Source organism: Quercus lobata, chromosome 2 (genome assembly GCF_001633185.2).
Source record: "Quercus lobata isolate SW786 chromosome 2, ValleyOak3.0 Primary Assembly, whole genome shotgun sequence".
NCBI lineage: Eukaryota > Viridiplantae > Streptophyta > Magnoliopsida > Fagales > Fagaceae > Quercus > Quercus lobata.
Window position 1 is genome coordinate 93,488,548 of NC_044905.1, and position 23,847 is coordinate 93,512,394.

The following is a 23,847-nucleotide window of genomic DNA, read 5'->3' on the forward strand; positions in this document are numbered from 1 at the left end:
AAAAAAAAAAAGTTATGTAGTAAAGGCATGAGAGAAAATTTATACAAACTCTATTTTTCTATCCCTTTACTTTTCCATCCTCTAACTTAACACAAAAAAGGAAAACTCACTTTTCCATTATCTCCTTCAATTTTTATCCTCACTTTTTCATTCCCAGCCAAACCTCCCGGTGTTAGGTGACATTCCATTATGAAACCAGATTTTCTAAACCAAACATAAAAAACTTGGTTTGACTCAACCTCTCAATTAAAAGCTTTGAACAAATTGGCCTATAAAATTAAATGTAAACTTTTTTTCATTTAATCTCAACCTTTCAATTAAATGAGTGAGAGTGGCACCAGTGGCTTGGGAGTTGATACATAGTATTTGTAAACTAAAAAATCATTAGATATTCCCAAAAAACAGCAACATAATACTTCCTTTTTATGCATGAATTTAATTAGTAACATCCACAATTACTTGAGGGAGAAAATACTATGTCATTATAGTTACAGATTAGTAGATAATTACTATTGTAACCCTAAGTGAGAGATCTCTTGTGATGCATTTATGATATTGTGCTGGCTTATTCTAAGTTCGGATCCAGGTATCAGTTGGCCTTCTGGAGGGTCCAATGGTGTTCCAAAGTGTAGTCCTTAAACTCATCATGTCCTTACTCTTTTTCTCTTCAACCATCACCACTGTCATTGCTACCTTGCCAAAACAACAAGAGCTAGATCGAATTTCAGCACTGCCTGGACAACCACCAGTCACATTTTCTCAATTTTCTGGCTATGTTACGGTCAACGAGCAACATGGACGAGCTCTCTTCTACTGGTTGACTGAAGCCACTTCTTTTCCTGAAAAGAAACCTCTTGTTCTTTGGGTCAATGGAGGTTAGTTTAGCATCTTTCTCACTTTCTTTTAATTTCCACCGACTACGTACTATTCTTTTGTAATTCTAGGGTGATAGGATAATAATAATTATCAATGAAAAGGGAAGGTCATAACCTCATAGCTAGGTGCTTCAATATATTTGTGAAAAGGTTGTACACAACTATAAAAACTCATAAATAATTTTTTTTTTTTTTTTTTAAGTAGAAAGGTAATACAGAAAAATGAATGAATACTCTAAGGGAATTAGTTTTGAAATATTTTTAGAAATTTTTTATAGGAAAAGAAAAATATAAATAATTTTTTTGATCATGGGCTTTTATATTTCCTATAAGAGTTGTATAAAATTTTTCTTAAATGGTTTTTTAACAATTTTCTTAAGGAAATTTGTTAACAAAACACATCTTTTGTTACTAACTTGTAACTATACTAAAATTATGCTACTTAACAAATGATCACTACTCTATTTTGTACCTACCACATGGCTTAACTTCACAAAAGATTGACGTAAATAATCTAATTAATAAGTATACATTGCGTAATTGTGCAGGGCCAGGTGCTTCATCGGTGGCATATGGAGCATCGGAGGAAATCGGGCCATTTAGGATTAACCAAACCGGTTCATCTCTTTATCTCAATGAGTATTCATGGAATAAAGGTAACAACCACTATTCAAAATAATTAATATTCAGCAAGTTAGTAAACATTTATCTTTGCTAATTTGAGGCTAAAATCTATCACATCTTTACTTTTGTACTTACAGAAGCGAATCTTTTATTTCTTGAATCGCCTGCCGGTGTTGGTTTCTCGTACACAAATTCAAGCTCCAATCTTAAATATTCTGGAGATAAACGAACTGGTACTAGATTTTGATGATTTATTATTATTATTATTATTATTATTATTATTATTATTATTATTTAATTTCTCAAAAAATTATGTTGTAAGTGAATCCTATGCGTTACCAATTTTGTGACACAGCTGAGGATGCTCTAGTATTTCTAATTAAATGGATGTCAAGATTTCCACAATACAAACATCGAGAATTCTACATTGCTGGGGAGAGCTATGCTGGTATATATATATATATATATATATGCAACAAATAACTAATAACTTATTATTACATAATTATGAGTAATTCTAAATAATCATATATAAGCTTATGTTTTCATTCCTTTTATAGGGCATTATGTTCCCCAACTGGCAGAGAAAATTGTCGAATATAATAAGGCACTCTTGCAACCCATTCTCAACCTTAAAGGATTTATAGTAAGTAATACATAACTAACACAAATTTGAACTCCAAGTTTGATCATAACTCTAATTAAAAAATTTCAATCGAATTTTGTAGGTGGGAAATGCTCTAATTGATGAGTACTATGACTTCATTGGAAAAATAATATATTGGTGGAGCCATTCAATGATATCTGATACAAGCTACCGATCAATTCTCAAGAAATGCAATTTCAAGGAGGTACATAAATCACAGGAATGTAATGCTGCAGTGCGCTATGTCGAGGCTCATGAGCATGGAAACATAAATGAACACAGTATTTATACACCACTTTGCATGGAATTGCTTAATAATACTATGAGCTCTCCAAGGCTCAAAAATACTCTATTGCATCGAAGGGTCTCAGGGTATGATCCATGTGCTATACATTATGCGAAGAAGTATTATAATCTACCAGAAGTACAAAAATCAATGCATGCAGATGTTAATGGAATTCTTCACTACTGGACTGATTTCAGGTTTTCTATTTAATGACAACACTTATTTTATGTATTTACTTTTTAATAATTTGATAATTAAGTAGAGTGATTTGAACCACGAACATCTTTGTTAGAAACATTTAAAAACATTTTAAAAAATGTCAGGTTAGCTATATGGCTATTTACTTTGTTTGTTTATTTTTAAAATTGAAAACATAAATCTAGGCGTTTGATGAATGCATCTAATGCCTATATATACTTTTATATTGTGCAGTGCTGATGTCAACAGCAATTGGACTGATTCTGAAATTTCTATGTTGCCGACATATAAGAAGCTGATTGCAGCTGGTCTAAGAATATGGGTTTTCAGGCAAGAGTTTTTAAATTCTAAGGATGGCAATTTTTATAATTAGAGTAATATCGATTTTATAATAGATATGAATAAATAAATTACCATTCATAATGTGTGAAAAACGATAAATCTTAGCAAAACTTTCACCATTGTCACATTGGTTTTCCCCCTTGAAAACGAGAATAAAAATATCATGATTTCCCCAAAGTATTTTTGGCTAGTGTAAATAGTGTTCCTTGAAAGTGCACGGGAAGGGCAGGTTGTTTGTTGTCTACTAGTCCACATGTTTCAACTTTTATCGGGGAGCTTCTAGATCATAACTGAAGAAATTTCCTGGCTTTTGTGCGCTAATTGCCACAAATCAAAATTTGTACCCATGGACCATGGTGCTTGTTGTCACAGTCACTTGGTAAACCTTGGTTTTAGAATCACGTGGTAAGTAATTTTAGGCCGGTGACTTGGATTAAAGAGTGGTGTAAATGCAATTGCTTTTGATTTGAAAAGTAAGAAGTACAAACAAAGAGAAAGATTTAATTTTTTAAGGCAATTGCTTCTATGTTGATGCAGTGGGGACACAGATGCAGGAGTTCCAGTAACTGGCACTAGGTTATCTCTCAGCCATCTCAATCTAACAGTTAAAACTGAGTGGTATCCATGGTACGCAGATGATCAGGTAATTAACCATAATTTCTTACCAATAATCAAACAAACCCTACAACACACTAACAAAAATATATAGATAGGTAGATAAATATTCACAAAGAAACGTTACAATAATCTAGAAATTATTCCCCTTTTTTATAGGTTGGAGGATGGACAGAGGTCTACAATGAGCTAACTTTTGCTTCAGTAAGAGGAGCTGGCCACGAGGTTCCACAATATCAACCCAAGCGAGCATTCATTCTTTTCAAATCTTTTTTGGCAGGGAAGGAATTGCCAAAATCTTGAGAAAATTACTTGGATATGATAACTAAAGAAAATTGATTATCTTTGAGCAACTTATTAAGTGTATTTGTTTCATGATGTGGATTGATATATTACAAATCCAAAATTAGTGCCTCTATATATGTCACAAATCCAATAAATAAAGTCTTAACCATATTTAAGAAAATTGAAGATAAACCATGGCATTTTTATTAATGGCTTCCCTATGTTGCATGCCATTTTAGAAACCAATTGAGTAACCCAATTTCAATCCTTAATTAAGGACCAAAAGCATATTTAATTTTAAAGCCATTTCACATTTTAAGAAAAAACACATTTCTAGCCCTTGGAAAATGAATGACAATTTCTACAACAAATGTAACCGAATGAAGGAAAAGACATCCTTTACAATTTTAGGAAGAGACATGAACAGGTAAACTAGCTGCACTCTAATTCCAAATATCTCTACTTATCAATCTGAAAAGTACATTTCAGGATTCAAGGTCATAGAACAAGCAAGTATTCCTGCCTTGGTTCATAATCGAATACAATTATACAAAATTGAAGTGCATCTCAGATACCTGCGTGAGATGAAGAAATAATTACTCTAAACCCTCACTGTGGCCTGGAGGCATTTCCAAGCTCTGAGCAAGATCGCTCATCCTCTCCTTCATGGCCTGAAAAATATAATGGCTGAGACTTACAGTTTTATAGCAAAGGTGAAAGAAGAGTTTCAGACAAAAAAAAAAAAAAACTGAAATTCTCACCTGGGGGACTCTTCTGATGTGCATCCTTGTACGCTTCAGTAACTAAAAGCGAAAGTTTCTGCACATAATAATGGAAAACATAATGTTTTTTTTAGTAAGTCTCAGACAGTATCCATCATATTAATCAGAACCCTAAACCAATTGGACACTTTAATTTCCTACATTTTTAAATATTCTGCACAATTAATTAGTTTAAAATTGTTTCCTTCTTTTCTAAATATATTTCCAAGTTATGCACTCTATAACAACTGGATCCTTAAATGGGCATTTTTCTTAGCCTAAAATCAAATGGTTGAGCATCATTAGGTAGTTATCAAGATTTTTTTGTTTTTGTTTATTAAATTAGTGTTACCCAGAATAATTTTTACTGGTTTTTCCACCCTTTTCCTTCATTCCAGAAAATTCTCTACAACAATTTTCCAGTTGATATGTTTTCCATAATTTATTCTTAAAATCAAAAAACAAAAGTATATTGACAATGCCAAACTCCACTTCCACCAGTCGAGCTAGGCCATCAAACCAAACCAGAAATTCACCCTAACAGTCATCCCAAACTCCTAATTTTTTATAAGATGTATACAAGCTATTATGATAACAATGCATCTAAATGGCAATGGATCAGTAACAGCAATGAACATGCCCATATGGATACAAGGACAAGAATAAGATAGTGAAAATGCAAAGACCCAATGGCTACAAAAGTTTTCAATTAACAAGAACACCTCATCCAAGATTAATTATGTTGCTTCAGGGTTCATGTGGTTATCTCATGGAACTTGAGTGATTCTATTTGCTTTTGTATAGCATCTAATCAAGAAATCCACAATGCAAACCAGTGTTCCATAAATTCTGAACAATGATATAGGGAGAACCAATACAGGCCCTTTTAGGAATTTAATAGATGTGAGAAGATCCTGCTATAAGAATATGTTTTACTTTTTCTTTTAGGACCATCTACTCCCCAGTATATAAGGGATGGAGAATGAAGTGCTAAGTTGAATCTCATACCTATTTGTAATAAAAATAAAATAGGCAAACTACACAAACCTCCCTTAAGGTTTTACGAAATGACACCAGCCCTCAAAAATCATGGAAGAAATGACACTTCTTCCCTTCAAGTTTGTATAAATACAATAGATAAAATCATGAATGACTTCCCTAATGAAATATTTCATTTAAAAATAAATAAATAAATAAAATCCTATCCAAACAATGGACAAAATGACATTTCTACCCTTCTGAGGTTTATATAAATAAGAATTTAAAAAATAAAATAAAATGAAATATTCCATTAGGGAATTCAGTATGAGAAAGCATGAACTAATTTGCTGCATTCATACAAATCTCAAGGGAGGAGTGTCATTTTATTCATAATTTAGGAGTGTCATTCGGTAAACCTCAAGGGAAGTATGTTTAATTTACCCAAATAAAATTCATATAAAGATGAAGTGAGAAGTATATGTAACTTGAAGATACTCACCTCTGGTCCTAATTCCATTGCAGCCTCAGTGATCTCTATGCGAACAGGTTGCTGGTTTCCAGAGTCTTACCTAAAAGCATCAATTAAAAATTATTGTGAAGTTCATTGAATAAGTAAATTAAGGCCTGTACTATTAAGACACGATCAAATCATTAGAGGCATTTCCAAACATCATTAAGATGGAAAGTACCGCTGTTCGTAACATATAGCAGCAAGCATTTTGGGGGCAACCAAACATCTATGAAAAACAAAATCATTCCACAGGCTAGGAACTAGGAAGTGACCCTTTATTTTCACTACATTAGAAACATACATTGTAAATAATTATAACAAAGATATCAAATAAAACCAACTAAAATGCCGACATGATCTTATCACCTCCCACAATGATTCCGATTTTGACAAAGAAAAAACCAATCATTTTTTTTTAATTTATTTGATCTATTTTGATGTTGAAGGTAGTTTATTTGAACTCTTTTATTTGTACTTTAAAAGCATTCACATCGAGGATGCTAAAAGCTACCTTATCTCTTTAAATTTACTATTTCACAACTCACCCAACATCTTTATTTCTTTTCTTTTTTTCACATCATACTCAAACACTATTCATTTATTTATTCTTTTTTGCCTCTACCTCTCTTTCTCTCTCTAACTTCGTCTGACCCATCAAATGGTCACCCACCCACCAGCCCCACCACCATAAACCAAAACCACTTTTTCATTAAAAATGGGTCTCACGGTACTATTCATACATTTAAAAATTATTTTGCTACAGTATTTTTCAGTTTTCAGTTATATTCAAACGGACCCTAAGTATACAAAATAGTAAAGAGATAGAAAAAAAATGGTAGCCACTGTTGGTGGTGGCATCGCCACATATCGCCACTGTCAGTGGTGACCCTTTCATGATCTTCAGCCATGGACTTGGCTAGGTCCGGTTGAGAGAGAAAGAAGGAATAAATCTTTTTTTTTTTTAATTTTAACTTATAGCTACAGTGAGAGTATTCACAGTAAAGTAGCCAAAATAACTAAAAACCTATTATGAATACTCTCATAGTAAAGTAGCCAAAAGCCTAAAAAGAAGTTCAAAGCAAATCTTGCAGTCTCATGAGCTACAAAATTACAAGTCCTCTGGACCCACCAAAATTTAACAAATAGACAAACAAGAAGACAAACAACAAATATTACTGATGGTTGTGCTCGTAAGCCAATCAGGGATATGCTCTGAGCATGTTATGGCATCGAAGCAGTTTTTTGCATCTCCTTCAAAGATGACAAAGTTCCATCGCTCTTGGATAGCTAGGTGCACTACCCACAAGAGGGCTTCAGCTTCCGTTTGCGCGGGGGTACAGATTTGATGCCTCTTACCCCATACGTAAATAACTTCACCGTGGTGGTTCCTTGCTACAACAGCTAAAGCGGACCTTGAGCTGTTTAAGGCAACATCTACATTAATTTTGACCCAAGCTGTGATTTGCACCGGTGGGGGGTTGGATGGCCAGAGAAAAAACCTTTGTAATTTCAAGGAATTTCGCTTGGATATTTTGCCTGGCTTTGATGGGGTCTGCTTTGCCCTCCTAAAACAACATGAGATTCCTAGTCTTCCACATTTTGTCAATGATTATGGCCATGTTAAGGGAAATGGTCCATTGCTCCTGTATAGGCATGGGGGAATTTGGTGGAGCCATAATCAGCTTTATAATATCTTCATTGGAGTTTAAGCCTCTATTCTGAAGCCCCAGCTAGCGGATGACCATAGAGTTCTAGCAAAGTGGCATTCAAAGAAGAGGTGGATACTGGTTTCATCACCTGAGTTACAAAGAATGCAAGTCAGATCAACATGTTGGAGCCTTCGTTGCAGATTAGCTCTAGTGGGGATATAGCATTAATGCCTATTCTATTCTCCAAATAAGCATTTTGAGTCGTTCAGGGAACCTGGCTTTCCACAATTTCTTCCAATGGGCCTGGGGTTGAACATCACCGTTTGATTGGGTAAAAGAAACTTTATGGACAGATTTGACACAGAAAATTCCTTGAGTCTGGTAGCCAGAGGAGCAACTGGGATAGGAATGGCAAGAATTGCATGAGCAGCAGTCGGGGTGAAGATTTCATTTACCATACCTGCATTCCAGCTTCTAGATCATAATTTGAAGAATTTTCTTGGCTTTTGTGCAATAATTGCCACAAATCAAAATTTGTACCTATGGTACTTGTTGTCAGTCGCTTGCTAAAACTTGGCTTTAGCATCACGTGGTAAGTAATTTTAGGCCGGTGACTTGGATTAAAGAGTGGGGTAAATGCAATTGCTTTTGATTTGAAAAGTAAGAAGTACAAACAAAGAGAAAGATCTAATTTTTTTAAGGCAATTGCTTCTATGTTGATGCAATGGGAACACAGATGTAGTGGTTCCAATGACTACCACTAGGCTATCTCTCAGCCATCAATTAAAACCGAGTGGTATTCATGGTATGCAGAAGAGCAGGTAATTAACCACAACTTCTTATCAAAAATCAAACAAAACCTCGAACACACTAATAAAAATATACAGATAGGTAGATAAATATTCACAAATAAGTGTTACAATAATCTAGAAATTAAACTTTTTTTATAGGTAGGAGGATGGACAGAGGTCTACAATGAACTAACTTTTACTTCAGTGAGAGGTGCTGGCCACGAGGTTCCACTATTTCAGCCCAAGCGAGCATTCATTCTTTTCAAATCTTTTTTGGCAGGGAAGGAATTGCCAGAATCTTGACAAATTATTTGGAGATGATAACAAAAGAAAATTGATCATCTTTGAGCAACTTATTAAGTGTAATTGTTTCATGATTCGGATTGATATATTACAAATCCAAAATTAGTGCCTCTATTCGCAGAACAAGATCCTCTCAATTTCAAGTCACAATTCCAATAAATAATATCTTAACCGCGGCATTTTTACCAATGGCTTCCCAATGTTGCATGCGATTTAGAAACCAATCGAGTAACCCAGTTTTAATTAAGGACCAAAAGCATATTTAATTTTTCTACAAAGCCATTTCACATATTTATGAAATAAACACATTACCAGCACCTAGAAAATGAACGACAATTTCTACAACAAATCTAACTGAATGAAGGAAAAGACATCCTTTACAATTTTAGGAAAACGTGTGCAGGTAAATTAGCTGCACACTAATTCCAAAGATCTCTACTTATCAATTTGAAATGAACATTTCTGGATTCAAGGACATAGTACAAGCAAGTAGTCCTGCCTTGGTTTGTAATCGTATACAAAATTGAAGTGCATCTCAGATACCAGAGTGAGATGAAAAAATTATTACTTTAAACCCTCACCAGCGCCTGGAGGCATTCCCAAGCTCTGTGCAAGATCACTCATCCTCTCCTTCATGGCCTAAAAAATATAAAAGCTGAGACTCGGTTTTGTAGCAATTAGCAAAGGTGGGAGAAGAGTTTCAAATACAAAAAACTGAAATTCTCACCTGGACACTCTTCTGATGCGCATCCTTGTATGCCTCAGTAACTAAAAGCGAAAGTTTCTGCACATAATGGAAAACATGTATGTTTTTTTTTTATAAGTATGGAAAACATATATCTGTAAGTCTTAAATAGTATCCCATCCATCAGTGTAATCAGAACCTCAAACCAATTGGACACTTTAAACTATTTCCTACATTCTTTGAAGATTCCGTACAATTGTAAGGGTGATGGAACCCCGCATATGAACTAATTAAATTGTTTTAAATTGTTTTCTTCTTTTCTAAATATATTTCCAAGATATGCACTCTATAACAATTGGATCATTAGATAGGCATGTTTCTTAGCCTAAACATCAAATGGTTGAGCTTCATTAGATAGTTACCAAGATTTTTTTTGTTTATTAAGTGTTACCTATAAAAAAAATAATAATAATTAAAAATTACTGGTTTCTCTCCCCGCCTCCCCCAACCCCCAATTTCCTTCTTTCCAGAGAATTCTATTCAACAATTTTCCAGTTAATATATTAACAGTCACCCCAAACTGCTAACTTTTATATCATATAATACTTAGCAATTTCAACTAAAGATATATACATGCTATTGTCATAACCATACAGTGAAAATGGCAATGGATCAGTAACAGCAATGAACATGTCCTTATGGGTACAAGGACAAGATAGTGAAAATGCAAAGACCCAAGGCCTACAGAAGTTTTCAATAAACAAGAACACCTCATCCAAGATTAAGTATGTTGCTTCAGGGTTCATTTGGTTGTCTCATGGAATTTGAGTGATTCTATTTGCTTTTGTAAAGCATCTAATCCAGAAGCCTGAAGCCCACAGTCCCATTTGAGTGATTCTATCTATTATAAGAATAGGTTTTACATTTTTTTTAAGACCATATCTCCCCAATATATAAGGGAAGGAGAATGAAGTGATAAGTTCAATCTCATACCTATTTATAATAAAATAGGCAAACTACACAAACCTCCCTTAAGATTTTACAAAATGTCACCGCCCCACAAAAATTGTGGAAGAAATCACACTCCTTCCTTGAAGTTTGTATAAATATAATAGATAAATCCATGAATGACTTCCCTAATGGAATATTTCTTCTTCTTTTTTTAAGATTCCCATCCAAACAATGGAAGAAATGACACTTCTACCCTCTTGACGTTTGTATAAATAAGTAGGAATTTTATTATAATAGAAATGTAATATTCCATTAGGGAATTCAGTAAGGGAGAGCATGGACTAGTTTGTTGCATTTATACAAACCTCAAGGGAGGAGTGTCATTTCGTCCATAGTTTAGGAGTGTCATTTGAGAGTTCTCAAGGGAGGGAGGTTTAATTTACCCAACTAAAATTGATATAAAGATGAAGTGAGAAGTATGTGTAAATTGAAGATACTCACCTCTGGTCCTAATTCCATTGCAGCCTCAGTGATCTCTGTGCGAACAGGTTGCTGGTTTCCAGATAGTGTTACCTAAAAGCATCAGTTAAGAATCATTGCGAAGTTCATCGAATAAATAAATTAAGGCCTGTAATATTAAGACATCATCAAATCATTAGAGGCATTTCCAAACATCACTAAGATGGAAAGTACAGTGCATTCATGAAGAGATAAAGCAGCAAGCATATGGGGGGCAACCAAACATCCATGAAAAACAAAATCATTCCACAGGGTAGGAACTAGAAAGTGACATTTAGAATGATGACCCTTTATTTTCGCTACATTGGAAACATACATTGTAAAGAATTATAACAAAGATATCAAAGGATACCAACTAAAATGCCTACATGATCTTTTTTTTTTTTTTTGATAAGTAAAATGCCTACATGATCTTATTACCTTCCACAATGATTCTGATCTTGCTTAGTAAGGACTCTACCACAAAAGAAAGAACTTTACCCCTTAAAACCCACTGGATACAATATAACACAAACAAATTTTCCATTTTTTGCAAACTCTTTTGATAAGGAAAACCAAAACAAAAGCTAAAAACAAATCTTCTTTTTTTTTTTTTTGGGATAAATAAAGCTAAAATAAGCTAAAAACAAATCTTGACATCATGGAAACATGAGCAAATAATTGATCTAACAAATGAACATTTTACCTAATTAATGTCCAAAAGAAAAATGAGCAAATGACATTTGTAGAAGCAAGCCACTAAGAATCATGTGCAAGCGCTCACGTGTGAGCAAAAAGAGAGAGAGAGAGAGGGAGAGAGAGACTAATTACCTTGATTAGCTCACCTTCACAATAACCATCAAACTCAGCTCTGCAAAACAAAATGATAAAAACTATTAGTAATCATCAACACAGAGGTTGAAGTTCAGAAGTAATGGGTGTAACATATAAGCCTTACGCAGCAAGTTCTTTTTGCACCCGCACTGCCTCAACTTGGACAACCATTTGTGCTTTCTTCACTGTCTCATAAAGATTCTGCATGTTTCCAAAAATTCCTGCCTACATTAAATTAGCAAAGTAATATTAGTCTCAGTTTAGGGATACAATTCCAACTCCAGGTCATCATGCAACTATAATGTCCAAAACCAATAAAGTTGATTGTCCATATAAATTTGATCTAAGGCTGCAAACAAATTTTTTTCTCCCTAAATCTGTTAGTATATCTCACTTTCAAGGGAAAACATCATGATACACCAAGGTATAGAGTGATACTTTTTCACTAAAAATAATTTGAGGAGAGGAGGGGAGGATGAGGGCCATAAGGGCAAGTCCCAAGTCCAGATAAAATAAGTACTCTTACTCTACCGATAACTGTACCATCTGACTTGTACTACTCTCACCGTAGGTATTATGATATCATCCAAAACTTGAGACTCCTCTGAGGCCTTGTTTATGACTGAATACAATGCAATAGAAGCCATTTCTTGTCAGTCTGAGATGCGTGCCATAGTATGAGAAGTTTGTGTTTAAAGCAATTTCTAACTCTAAAATCTAGGGAAAGAAAATAAAAAATAAAAAAAGGATGCAGTACTTCATGGCCTTGCAACGATAGAGAAGTTCAGATTTTTTAACTCCAGTCACAAACAAATACGAGGCTCCAACTTCTTCAAACATTTATTTTTCATTAGGTTTCAGACCTCATACACTATTGCCCACAAGGAAATGAACTTTTGGGTGGACAAAATGGTGCAGCCAGCAAAGAGCTCAAGAAAAAGTGAAAAATAAGATTAACTACCACAAGATCCAAGAATTGTGGTCTAGTTTCAATGTGGGTCCTTTTTGGCAGCTTTCATATGCTACTTTAGTTATTATTGAGTCTGAAAAGTATTAAAGTTCTTTAGGTTAAAACGTTGCAGGTTCAGATTTAATTAGGTGTCCTAAAATCAGGGGTATTTTGATCGTTTTCAGATTTTCTAGAACGGGTTATGATAGGCTGTGCCACAGACCTATATATGAGTTTCGGTCCCAATGGAAGAGATGCCCATGAGGCTAATTTTATGTTTTGAGTTCTATTTCTATTAGGTTTAGAAGTTCTTAAATACTCTTTTTTTTTTCTTTTGTTTTATTGTGATTAGGAGTCCAAGACTTTATAAGAAAAGGTTATTTCAGAGTCCTAATTCTAAGAAAGGGTTTAGCACTAGCCTATATAAAGGCTTTTATGTAGTCAATAATGGAGATGGATAGATTGGATTTAATAAAATCAATGCAAGTTAAGGGTGTGATTGCCTAAGGTTTATCTTTCTTTGTTTCTTGTTCTATTTACTGTCTTGACACCAAACATCCATCAAATTCATTCAATATCCAATCTTTTCATTACCTAACCCTACCTAAATCCTTAAACGTAAACCCTATTCAAGAACCCTACAAGATCTAATCAAAAATCCTAATTTAATAGTATTGAATTTCTAAGGATACTATATCAAAATTGGTATCAAAGCCCATTGAAGCTCTGTCTTGCGTCAAAAAACTTAAAACTCATTACATGGACAAACAGCAACTCTCCAAAATCTTGACACGGGCATGGTAGATAAGCGCATGGTTGTGATTTTATTCCAGTGCACATCTTTTGTATGTCTCTGTAGATGTGTGTTTATATGCATGTGAAAAAGTTAGTGTAAAACAGTTATGGAACTTAAAATAAATAAAGGAACACAGTTCCACCAGTTCCAAAATAGGGATCAGATAAAGCCTGAAGTGTCATGTCATCAAACACCCAATAACCACTTTTGTTAGGGACTAATGTCCCACATACCATAGCATCAAATGAAGGTCAGGAAATACATATATATATATATATATATATTACTTTTGGATTTCTCATTGGCATGCAACAGAGAAACTTCTAACTACATCAAAATATCATCAAATTTGGTTAAGAGGTTTCTCAAGAACTTCAAGATGCACCTAAAATAAAAATGTTCCTCCAAATGTTCATCATTAATACTTATGTTCAAACAAATTTTGATCCTTGATAGTTTGTGTTCTAATATTGACATGAATTGAACTAGGAGTACCAGTTCATATGAAGGAATGGAAATACAAAGAATCAGAAATACATTAAATTATGGTCAATCAAAGAAGCTTTACAAAGAATGTAATTATATGAATATTTTAGGCATAAACAAGGCATATTGAACTAGTCTAAAAAATGGATACAACATCTGTCTAGACATGCAAAATGCAAACTTGAATCTCTAAAACTTACTATATAGAAACAAGCAAACAATTTAAACCTACAAATACTTCAGGACCAGAAGAAAAAGTTAATTTCATCAACCTTTGAAGGTGCATCTTCACTCTTCTCATTGTTTTCTTTTTTTCCTCCAAATAGACCACATACACGAAGAGATCTATGATTATGGCCATATTTTCCCCTACCACACCGAGAAAACATCTGCATACCCACTGAATTTGAGCTTGAAATTAGGTTACCTGTAATGAGCAGGACAAGAGTCAGTTACCACCAACTCTTTTACTATCATAAAATAACTGGAAAAGCCAAAATTAAAGAATGAATTGTTATAGGCATGAATCATTATAGAGAATTTGAATGCCAAACTTCTATTGGCATAGTTTCCTAAACCACAATACCACATTCTAAAAACATATAAGAAACTCAAGAAAGCATCATATATCCAATTAGTTACAACAAAAGTAAGAGCCATATTTACTTTTCAACTTCTAAATCCCATCTTCCTATTGTTTTTCCTTTTTCCTTCAGGGCTGGGGAGGGAGGGGGGGGAGGTATTTTTTTTCATTACAACGTTAAATTTTTAACCCTTTTTTTATGAATGAGTTGATTTTATTAGACAAACAAGACTATTAAAAATCCTAATAGATATCATATTACACTTTTCAGAAAGTATTCCACTCCATAAAATCTACCATTTCTTTGGATCCACAAATGATAGATGGTAGAAGCAAAGACCACTTTACTGATAGTTTGCAATCCTCCCTTTCAAGTTATGCAGTCCCCACTACAAAATATTATCCCAGCTGAAGATCAACCTTCTACAGAGACACATTTTCATCAAACACAGCCAGATTCTCCTAAAAAGGACATTCAAAGAGATATGATCCCTACACTCAATTGTCCCCCTGAAAAAGAGACACAATGAGTCACCTTGATAACTCCAAGAAACCAATTTTTCATGAGCAGTTAAAGGATTCTTAACGGTCAACCAAGACATACATGCATGCTTTGGCATAGAACCCAAGAACCAAATTAGTTTGCTCCATTCAACTTTTTACTGCCCAGCCCTGAAAGCAGATCTACAAGTGAACTGGGAGGGAACCATTGAACACCGTCTGTATCAACAAAATCATCTTGAAAATTGCTTGAACAGTGATTAACTCATATGATATAACTGGTTCTGCAAAACATTTGAAACCCAGGCATTAAAATTGCCAGCAGCATCATCTACAACCCCATAGCCAAATCTATCATAAAGATTTCCCTCATGAGTGCCAGTTATTCAGCCGTAAAATCGAATCTCCTTTGCCAACCTAATTAATAATTAAAGGTCTAATAGCATACCTTAATTTTAATATCTTTATCCAAAGTACAAGCCAAGTTTTTCACTTGCATCTAATCTTAAGTTGTCCATCTTCTCCAGCATCCAGTTCATCCGTGTTACATAGTGTTCCAACTTACAAATCTAGGGTAGCATGTCCTAAAAATTAATAACTACACAGATGGTAGATTTTCTCTTCTCATTTCAAAGATTGTTAGGTCATCCTCATCCTACATTCTTTGTGCAAAGGTAATTTTTTTGTCAAAGACACCATTGTAGAGACATTAGCTGTTCTGTGAAACTATAATATCCCATTTCATTGTGTAAGTAATAACCCATTGGGCAAAACTTAAGCACAGTACTTAGGTGTTGCTCCATAAGTTCCCTCTAAAGATTCAACCATGTGGCTTTTTTTCTCATTGTGGAAGTGTATTTTAAGTTAAGTACAGCCAAATGGCTGAATCTTAAGAGATGGAACCAAAAACAGCACCTAAGTACTTCTGTCAGTGTAATAGCTTTAACCCACCAAAACAAGACACTCCCTAGACCCATAATGGCTCAATTTAATAACTTTGGAATTAAAAAAAGTACCCAAAATCATAAAAATCTCAACTTGAACTGGCTATCAAATCCATAGAAGTGCAATTACATACTCTAAAAACAATCCCAGAAAACAAATGCAAAATGAGCAATACATGATTGATCTTAACTAAAACCAACTACACAAAAGAAACCCACATCCCAGAAAATACTGATATCAATATATTTTGTTTCCCATTTGAAAGCATTATTCCCTAATATCCTAAGTTTTCTCAGCAAACAAACAGGTAATAAAGAAAGAGAGGAAAGAGAGATACAGAGTGAGAGTGATGAAGGGCAAGGCTTTCTCCAGTCATTTACTCCTTGTAGGTTCGATATCTGACCAACCAGAGACATCGTCGACGCCATTGCTCAACACTGTGAAAAAAAAGTGAGAGAGTTACTTGGTTTTTGCTTCGAGAGGATAATGTATAGGTTTTTATTTCTTTGCTTCGTTTTGATTTTTTTTTTTTTTTTTTTTTTTTTTTTTTTTTTTTGAGCGTTGAGAATTACTGTCACTTGCAGTTCAGCTGACACAAAGGACAGACAAATTATAGTTGAACACGTAGACTGAAATTCTAAAAGGTAAAGTTATTTTATTTGGGCAAAGTCATTGAACCCGTTGCGATAATAACATATTGTCGTAACTTGTGCAATGCACTACTCATGGAGACTAGAACCAAACTAAGGCTGTGTTTGGCAACATGTAAATTATTTTCCAAATGTAAAATATTTTTGGAAAAGGAAAATATTTTCTAGTGTTTAGTTGCATTTTGAAAATTGTATTAAAAAATATTTCCAAGTGTTTGGTAACATTTTGAGAATACAAATTTTCTACTAGTTTCTTACATTTTCTCAATCTTTTTCTTAGCTTCCAAACAAATTTTATAATAGAAAATTGCAATATATAAACTTTTTAAAGAAACAAAAATCAAAATAAAACCATTAAAACTCTCAAACTCAATCAAACCAAAGAGAGGAAGGAAGAAAGAGTGAGAGATTAAGGGAAAGAGAGAGGTAGATCGAGAAACTTGGTTGAAATCGAGTCAAGGGGGTTGATCTAGAGGGCAGTAGTGACGAGATTGAGAGAGGTGGAGGAGACGAGTTACAGGGGGCGGCAACGAGAACAAGATGGTCAATTCGAGGTGGGTTTAGCTAGGTTCATCGAGGATAGATCGGTAGCTAGGTTCATTGGGGGAATGCAGTGCTCGAAGATGGGTTTAAGCACGACAGAGCAACTGAGGCGGCACAATCAGGAGAAGAAAAGCCAAGGAAGACAAGGAAATAGTACTGATCGACACGTGGAGGGGAATGAACGACATGATCTAATCAACGATGGGTTTGGGTGGATCGAAGACTAGACCAACCTTACTGCTATTCTCTCTCTCTCTCTCTCTCTCTCTCTCTCTCTCTCTCTCTCTCTCTCTCTCTCTCTCTCTCTCTCTCTCTGTTTTTAGTCCGTAAAATGAGGTTTGAAGGTAATTCTAACGTGTAATATATTTTACACTTGAAGGGCTCTCATTTTACAGTCAAAGGATTTGATTTTCCCTTTGACCGAGTTTTACATGTGCTCTCAAACACACATAACGGTGTAAAATATTTTCCAACTTTTATTTTCACCTGAAACAAACACAGCCTGAGTCCTCTTTATTACACTCCTTTGGATATTTTTACTTAGGCCAACTCAATACAATTGGAGGCTAAAAGCCTAAAAGTGAACACTAATATCTTAAATGAACTCTTTTATATATTAAATATGATTTAAATGATATTTATTATTTAGTTAATATTTTATATTATAAATTTTTTTTAATTCATTATTCTTACTTTTCAATATAAGTAATTCATTTAATGGTGACCGCTTTGATATAAGATTTATATTAATCCATACTTTTTTTTTTTTTTTAATATAAATATATTTGTTGGCATTTCAACAAGCTAATATAAAATGAGTACATGGTCTTATTATAATCAAATTGAAGGTCTTGTCCAGTGTTATTCAAGCATGATTTGGGCATTGGGCTGATCCGAAGTAAGCATGCACACCGATAGCCATTGGACTTTTCCTTTGGTCCCAACATTGAGTTCTGGGCTAGCTCCAAAAATCATCTTTGCACAGAATCTCAAAAAACACCAATTAATAAAATTACTCTAATTCATTTCGGCTTAGCATTGTCACCCCTAAATTGAATTCTATAATTGAGTAAATAAAAGATATATAATGATTATATTAATAAATTCTTCATTGAAACTCATAAAAGTCTTTTATCCCTTTTATCTAAAACAAATGGAGAAAAAGTCTCTTTTCGCTTTATTAAACGAGTTGAAATGAGTTATATTGTGTCAATCCACTTATTAGGATATGTTTGGTATGGTGTAATAGCTCTTGTAATTGAATAATTATTTACGTATAATAGTAATTCGGTCATTTTGTTGCATTTTTATTACATGGATTAGTTATTACAAATGAACAACTTTTCTTTAAATTAAAGAATAAATATTTCTCTTTAAAACAGATGTAATAATTATTTCTTAATGCTTATAATAGATCTTAAAATTAATATATTTTCAAACATATAATTTTTCCTTATACATCACATTTTACAAGTTTTTTATATGTAACAACCAAACTTATGAACAATAATAGTTATTCCATTACAATATTTTTTATTTCTAGTAATAAAGATTATTATTCTTAATGTAATCTTCATTTAGTGTACTAAACATGCTCTTAATAAATGGGTTATGTTAGAGTTGAGAGGTTTTGACATGATTATTAAATGAGTTGAGTTAGGGTTGAGCTATATATTTTCAACTCAACTTACCATGACGCAAGAGGGACACAACCGCTAACAAATTGCCACCCCTATTCAAATTCCCTCCACCCTCACTTGTTATAAGCCGGAGGAAGAGAAACAAAATCCACATGTTTGGTCTCACTTTCATCTAAGCCAATAATTTTATTATACTCATCTTGAATCTACCGTTGACTTTACAAAATGCGATGCATGAATCAACCATCAATAGATTCTAACAATATGTTAACACAATAATACAAGAGGGATTTAGAATAAGGACTGTTGCACCATGCAATTACCACACTAAGTGAAATATAAAAGTTGATGGGATTTTATATTTAAAAAAATAATATAAAATAACTTTTTTACCATATTATCTTATAAATCTCATATGGGTAATGGGTGTGGTAATTTCATGGTGTAAGCCCTAGCTACTAAACCGGATTTCAATGCATACAGGAGGTTTGTTGTTTAGATTTATATGACTATGTCCACGAAGGTACTTATGTTTTTTTCTACTCTTTTTTCTTTTTTTTTTTAATCTATATATTTCGAATCCAAAGCATCCTCTCTTTTTTTTCTCGGTCCATTTCTCTGAACTTTAATACAGTTGCAACTTACTACTGCCTAAGGCATTATACATTCAATTTTTCGAAGTCTTTTGAGATATAGAGCAGGCAAGCAAGCAAGCATGTATTTAAATTCAAATTGTTCATCGAGGATTGAGCAAGATTTTCTAAACCACATTAATTTAGCAGATGACATTCAGAACTGCATTACAATATTTTCATTTTTCTCTTTAACCATGGCTTTAAAAGACCAAAGACTAAATGAAAACGACAGTAACTTAGCCCCTACGATACCAATTTTTATTTTATGTATCACAATTCCTTCACATGAGAACGGATCCGGGTAAAATCCATTCCCAGGTGGAGTGATATATCTCAATGATACTAAATACCTTCTATCATACGGTTATCAGCCTCAAGATCCACCATTGAATTAAATCTGAAAAAATTGTACATCATGGGTTTGTTGAAACTTCTGTGTTGGCCAATCTGTATGCAGCTCAACATCTTGTTCATAAAGAAAAGTCTAGCATTCAATCCATGTATTCAGGAACTACGTCTATGTGTGACTAAATAATTAATTGAAAAAAAAAAATCATAATTCTCATATAATTATAGTCCTAAGTAGTCCTAACTCTCTTAACAAGAGGTGGCTTAGATTATTATTATTATTTTTTTTTTAAAGCCAGTCATTTGAAAATTCTCAAACACTATTGCTCTTCAAAGTCATTGTTGCGAATTATCTTCTTTTGATAAGCGGTGTTTGATTAGGAAAAAGAAAATTTAGCCAATGAAAGATACTTCGTCCTTATTAGCTTGAGGGAGTTGTCAACTCTTACAGACGGCTACTTTTCTTGACTTGTTCCAACACATAGTTATGGTCATTTTGGAGTTTTACTTCTCTTTACAAAAAACGACATGACAATTGACAAAGCATTCTTTGCAATCATTTTGAATTTGATCACACACTACATGGTTGGAGTAGCAGCAAAAACTGCAAATACAATTAAATACAATGATAAAATAACATATCATTAGCCTTTAGGTATAAACCGTGGTTGTTTCAAATAGTATTGCACCTTGTTTAGTGCGTTGTTGAATGCATCAGCGTGGGGAGATGGTACTCCATGATGCCTGTGGGGGAGAGTTGCTTTGTCATTTTCCTTAAAATTTTCCTTACAAGTCATAATTAAACATTAATACCATTTCTCATACTTGACCTTGCTCATTTAAGAATTAATGCTTGCGGTGCCTCCAGTAGTGTTTGAGAATTTTCAAATGATCTAGCGGATCAATAATTTTTTATCCACAATTTATCCAAAATTCTCCAACACTATTTCTCATACTTTTAAGTCTTTTTTTTTTTTTTTTTTGCAATATGTTGTGTGTTTAATTTTTTTTTTCTCATTTTTAAATTTGGTTACTTTATTAAGAATTTTTTTTACTCCTTGAGTATTGAGTAATTACTCATAATTATATTAACATAATATCAACGCTACTATAATAAACACAAAATTAAAATTTTCTGCTCCACTTTGTACTCTATCAACTACAATATGACATATTTGGTTTTATTTCATTAAACTTTGATTACTTTATAAGAAATAAAAAAGACGTATAGTAGACTACGATTAATAGAGCATAAAGTGGAACACTCAAAAGTGAATGAGGTTTTATTCTTAAACACATCTAACAAAATAAATTTTTTTTTATCCCACTAAAATTGTTCCATTTAAATTCCACTAGTTGCAATATAACATATGTCCTCATTTTTCTTTTTTAAACTTCAGTTACTTTGAAAAAAAAAAATGACAAGATTACAATTAATGAAGCTTATAATGGAGTGCCCAACCGTTATTATTATTTACTTTTTTTTTCTTTCTATTTGGCAATGATAATAAGTGTATAATGAATAAAAATATCGTGTCCAGGTTAAGTGTTACATTTTATCTACTAAAAAAAGGTATTACCTTTTATGCCCCATCAATTGATTTGTCATGAGTAGGGGTGGCAATTCATGTTAAGAGCCATCATATTTGTGTTGTATCGAGGTAAGTATTTCAAATATATGTGGCTCAATACTTACTCAACCCAGTTGATTACTGTGTCAAAACTCCTCAACTTCAACCCTAACATAATCTGTCTATTAAGCGGCTCAACACAAAACAACTTATTTCAACTCATTTAATTAACATGTGTTGGATGAACATAGACCTAACCCATTTCTGTCATTTTAAAAAATAACCCAGAATTATTAACATATTTTATATTTAGGGTCTGTTTGGATAGAACTTATTTTGCTGAAACTGAAAACTTAAAACTAAAAACACTGTAGCAAAATAATTTTTAAATATGTAAATAGTACCGTGGGACCCATTTTTAATGAAAAAGTTGATAAAAAGTGGAGTTTGTGGGGTCCACGAACAGTACATAAGTCACTGTTCATGGTTGAAAAGTCAACAATATGCGGCTGAAAAAAAAAAAAAAAAAAAAAAAAAAAAAAAAAAACACGGACGTAACGTGAAACGCACTATCCAAACATACACTTAGTCAACACATAGTTATAATAATTATTTACAAATTATTTTTTATAACAGCATCAATTGAAGTACTAATAGCATTTCAAAATTTTCTTATTACAACCCAATTAAGTTCCACTCAAATTTAGAAACACATAACCTAAAAATAAAATGAAAAGATTTTTTTTTTTAAATAAATAGTTATGGGCAAATCGCCTTAAGAACTTTGGATTTTCAATTAAGAATTTAGCAATTTAACCATTAAAGTTATTTTAATTACTTAATTTTATGTTTAAAATTTAAATTTATGTTAGATAAAATGATATTTATTTATATGAATTACGATATTTTGGATTGATTGTGACTTACATGAACCGACAAATTTATTAATCGTGTCAAAGCAAGTCATTTCGCCTATGACATTGAACTCATTTATACTCAACACTAAACCACAAAAAAGTCATGTTGTGTTCTAGGACGGTGTTACACTGGACACCCTATTCATGTGTCTATTTCTTTCTTTTTTCTTTTTCCATGTTAAACTCGGCGCTTTATTTGGTTGGGAGATGAAAAATTAGAAAAATCAAAATATTCGTGTATTCATTTTTTTTTTCTTTTCTCTTTTCTCCTCAATTTGGTAGGAAAAAAAATGGTGACCCGAGTGAAACCTCATTTTCTTTTCTCTCCTCCTTTCACCCCAACCAAACAAATAATAGTGTATGATTTAAGCACGCGTATCATCTTCCATGCTCTCCCTAACGGAAAAAGACGAATACTGTTAATTACCAGTTACCACCTATCTTCTGTATCACACTCACATGTCCACGTCACACAACGCACGTCTGTACCTTCTAGCAAATGAAAAATAACTTAGAAATACAGCCAAACACACAAGTCCTTTCTCTCTAAGAATCATAGTGAGGGCAAGGATCAAGGACTAAGGAGTGGACACCCACAACATTGTTACGTAAATTAAGAGACCCATCAGTTTTTTTTTTTTCTTCTCTTTCACCTTCTCAGCTTCTATGGAGGCTCCTTCCAAGGTTCTGTGACATTATATATTTTACATACCTATAATAAAGCTCCTACCATGGTGGGTATTCACAGTGTTTACCACTATGGCAGTGGCACAAGACAACTACTTCATGTAAAATGGAAATGGTTCCTGATTTCTTTTGGGTGTAAATGACTATTTTTGGTTGAAAGGATGTGAACTTTGTAAAATCTGGTAGAATCTTTGAGCTTTAGTTGGCCCCAACAACAATGCACCAAGAGGCTATGAAAAGCTTTTTCCATCATCTATTATTACTAGTGGTTAGGCAGGTAGAGTGGTGTCACACAAAGTCCAGAAGTTAGGTGTAGATATGGGAAACCTTTCTATTCAATAGGAACAGTGACACAAAACTTAATTAGTTTACCCCCTAGAAAGAGAAATTGTAAATGTCAAAGGGATACCCTTTCCCAATCCCAAACTATTCAGTGAATTTAATTATGCAAAGGACAACTTTGTATAAGTTTTTGGCTGGAACCAGAAATTGGGTATTGTTCTTACTTTTATCTGCTGAGTGCTGGAAAAGCTTATTGGGTGTAAAAACAGAAAAGAGACAGACAGCATCCTTGACATCAAAGCAAGACCAAAAACAAGGGGTACAAAAGTAAATTCACATTCATTGACCTGGTATAATTATAATAATGTGAAAAGGAAAAGAGGAACCCATTGAGAAAAAACACCACCATCACAAAACCAAACCCAAAGCCTAAAAATAGGGGGTAGTACCAAAAAAACAAAAGAGCAACTGCAACAGCA

The 23,847-nt window shown here is 33.4% G+C and overlaps 2 protein-coding genes across 4 annotated transcripts; one reads left to right on the forward strand and one right to left on the reverse strand.

Moving 5' to 3' along the window:
* The first annotated feature begins 537 nt into the window (after positions 1-537).
* LOC115977268 (serine carboxypeptidase 24-like) lies at positions 538-9,414 on the forward strand. Of its 2 annotated transcripts, none has more exons than XM_031099031.1 (9): positions 538-875; positions 1,424-1,531; positions 1,637-1,732; positions 1,855-1,947; positions 2,060-2,145; positions 2,228-2,628; positions 2,864-2,959; positions 3,509-3,614; positions 8,724-9,414. In XM_031099031.1, exons 1-9 carry the CDS (start codon positions 614-616, stop codon positions 8,865-8,867), a joined length of 1,392 nt encoding a protein of 463 aa, XP_030954891.1. In that variant the 5' UTR covers positions 538-613; the 3' UTR covers positions 8,868-9,414. The 2 variants fall into 2 exon arrangements, with proteins under 2 accessions (XP_030954891.1, XP_030954890.1); XM_031099030.1 differs by lacking the exon at positions 8,724-9,414 and adding an exon at positions 3,746-4,009.
* Positions 4,453-16,623, reverse strand: LOC115977269 (nucleoid-associated protein At4g30620, chloroplastic-like). Of its 2 annotated transcripts, none has more exons than XM_031099033.1 (7): positions 16,433-16,582; positions 14,339-14,493; positions 11,960-12,060; positions 11,833-11,872; positions 11,005-11,076; positions 9,595-9,651; positions 4,453-4,542 (listed from the first exon to the last, which is right to left on the reverse strand). In XM_031099033.1, the coding sequence occupies exons 1-7, from the start codon at positions 16,521-16,523 to the stop codon at positions 4,468-4,470; spliced, it is 591 nt and encodes a 196-aa protein (XP_030954893.1). In that variant the 5' UTR covers positions 16,524-16,582; the 3' UTR covers positions 4,453-4,467. The 2 variants fall into 2 exon arrangements, with proteins under 2 accessions (XP_030954893.1, XP_030954892.1); XM_031099032.1 differs by lacking the exon at positions 4,453-4,542 and adding an exon at positions 9,194-9,506 and having other exon boundaries at positions 16,433-16,623.
* Between the last annotated feature and the right edge of the window lie 7,224 nt (positions 16,624-23,847).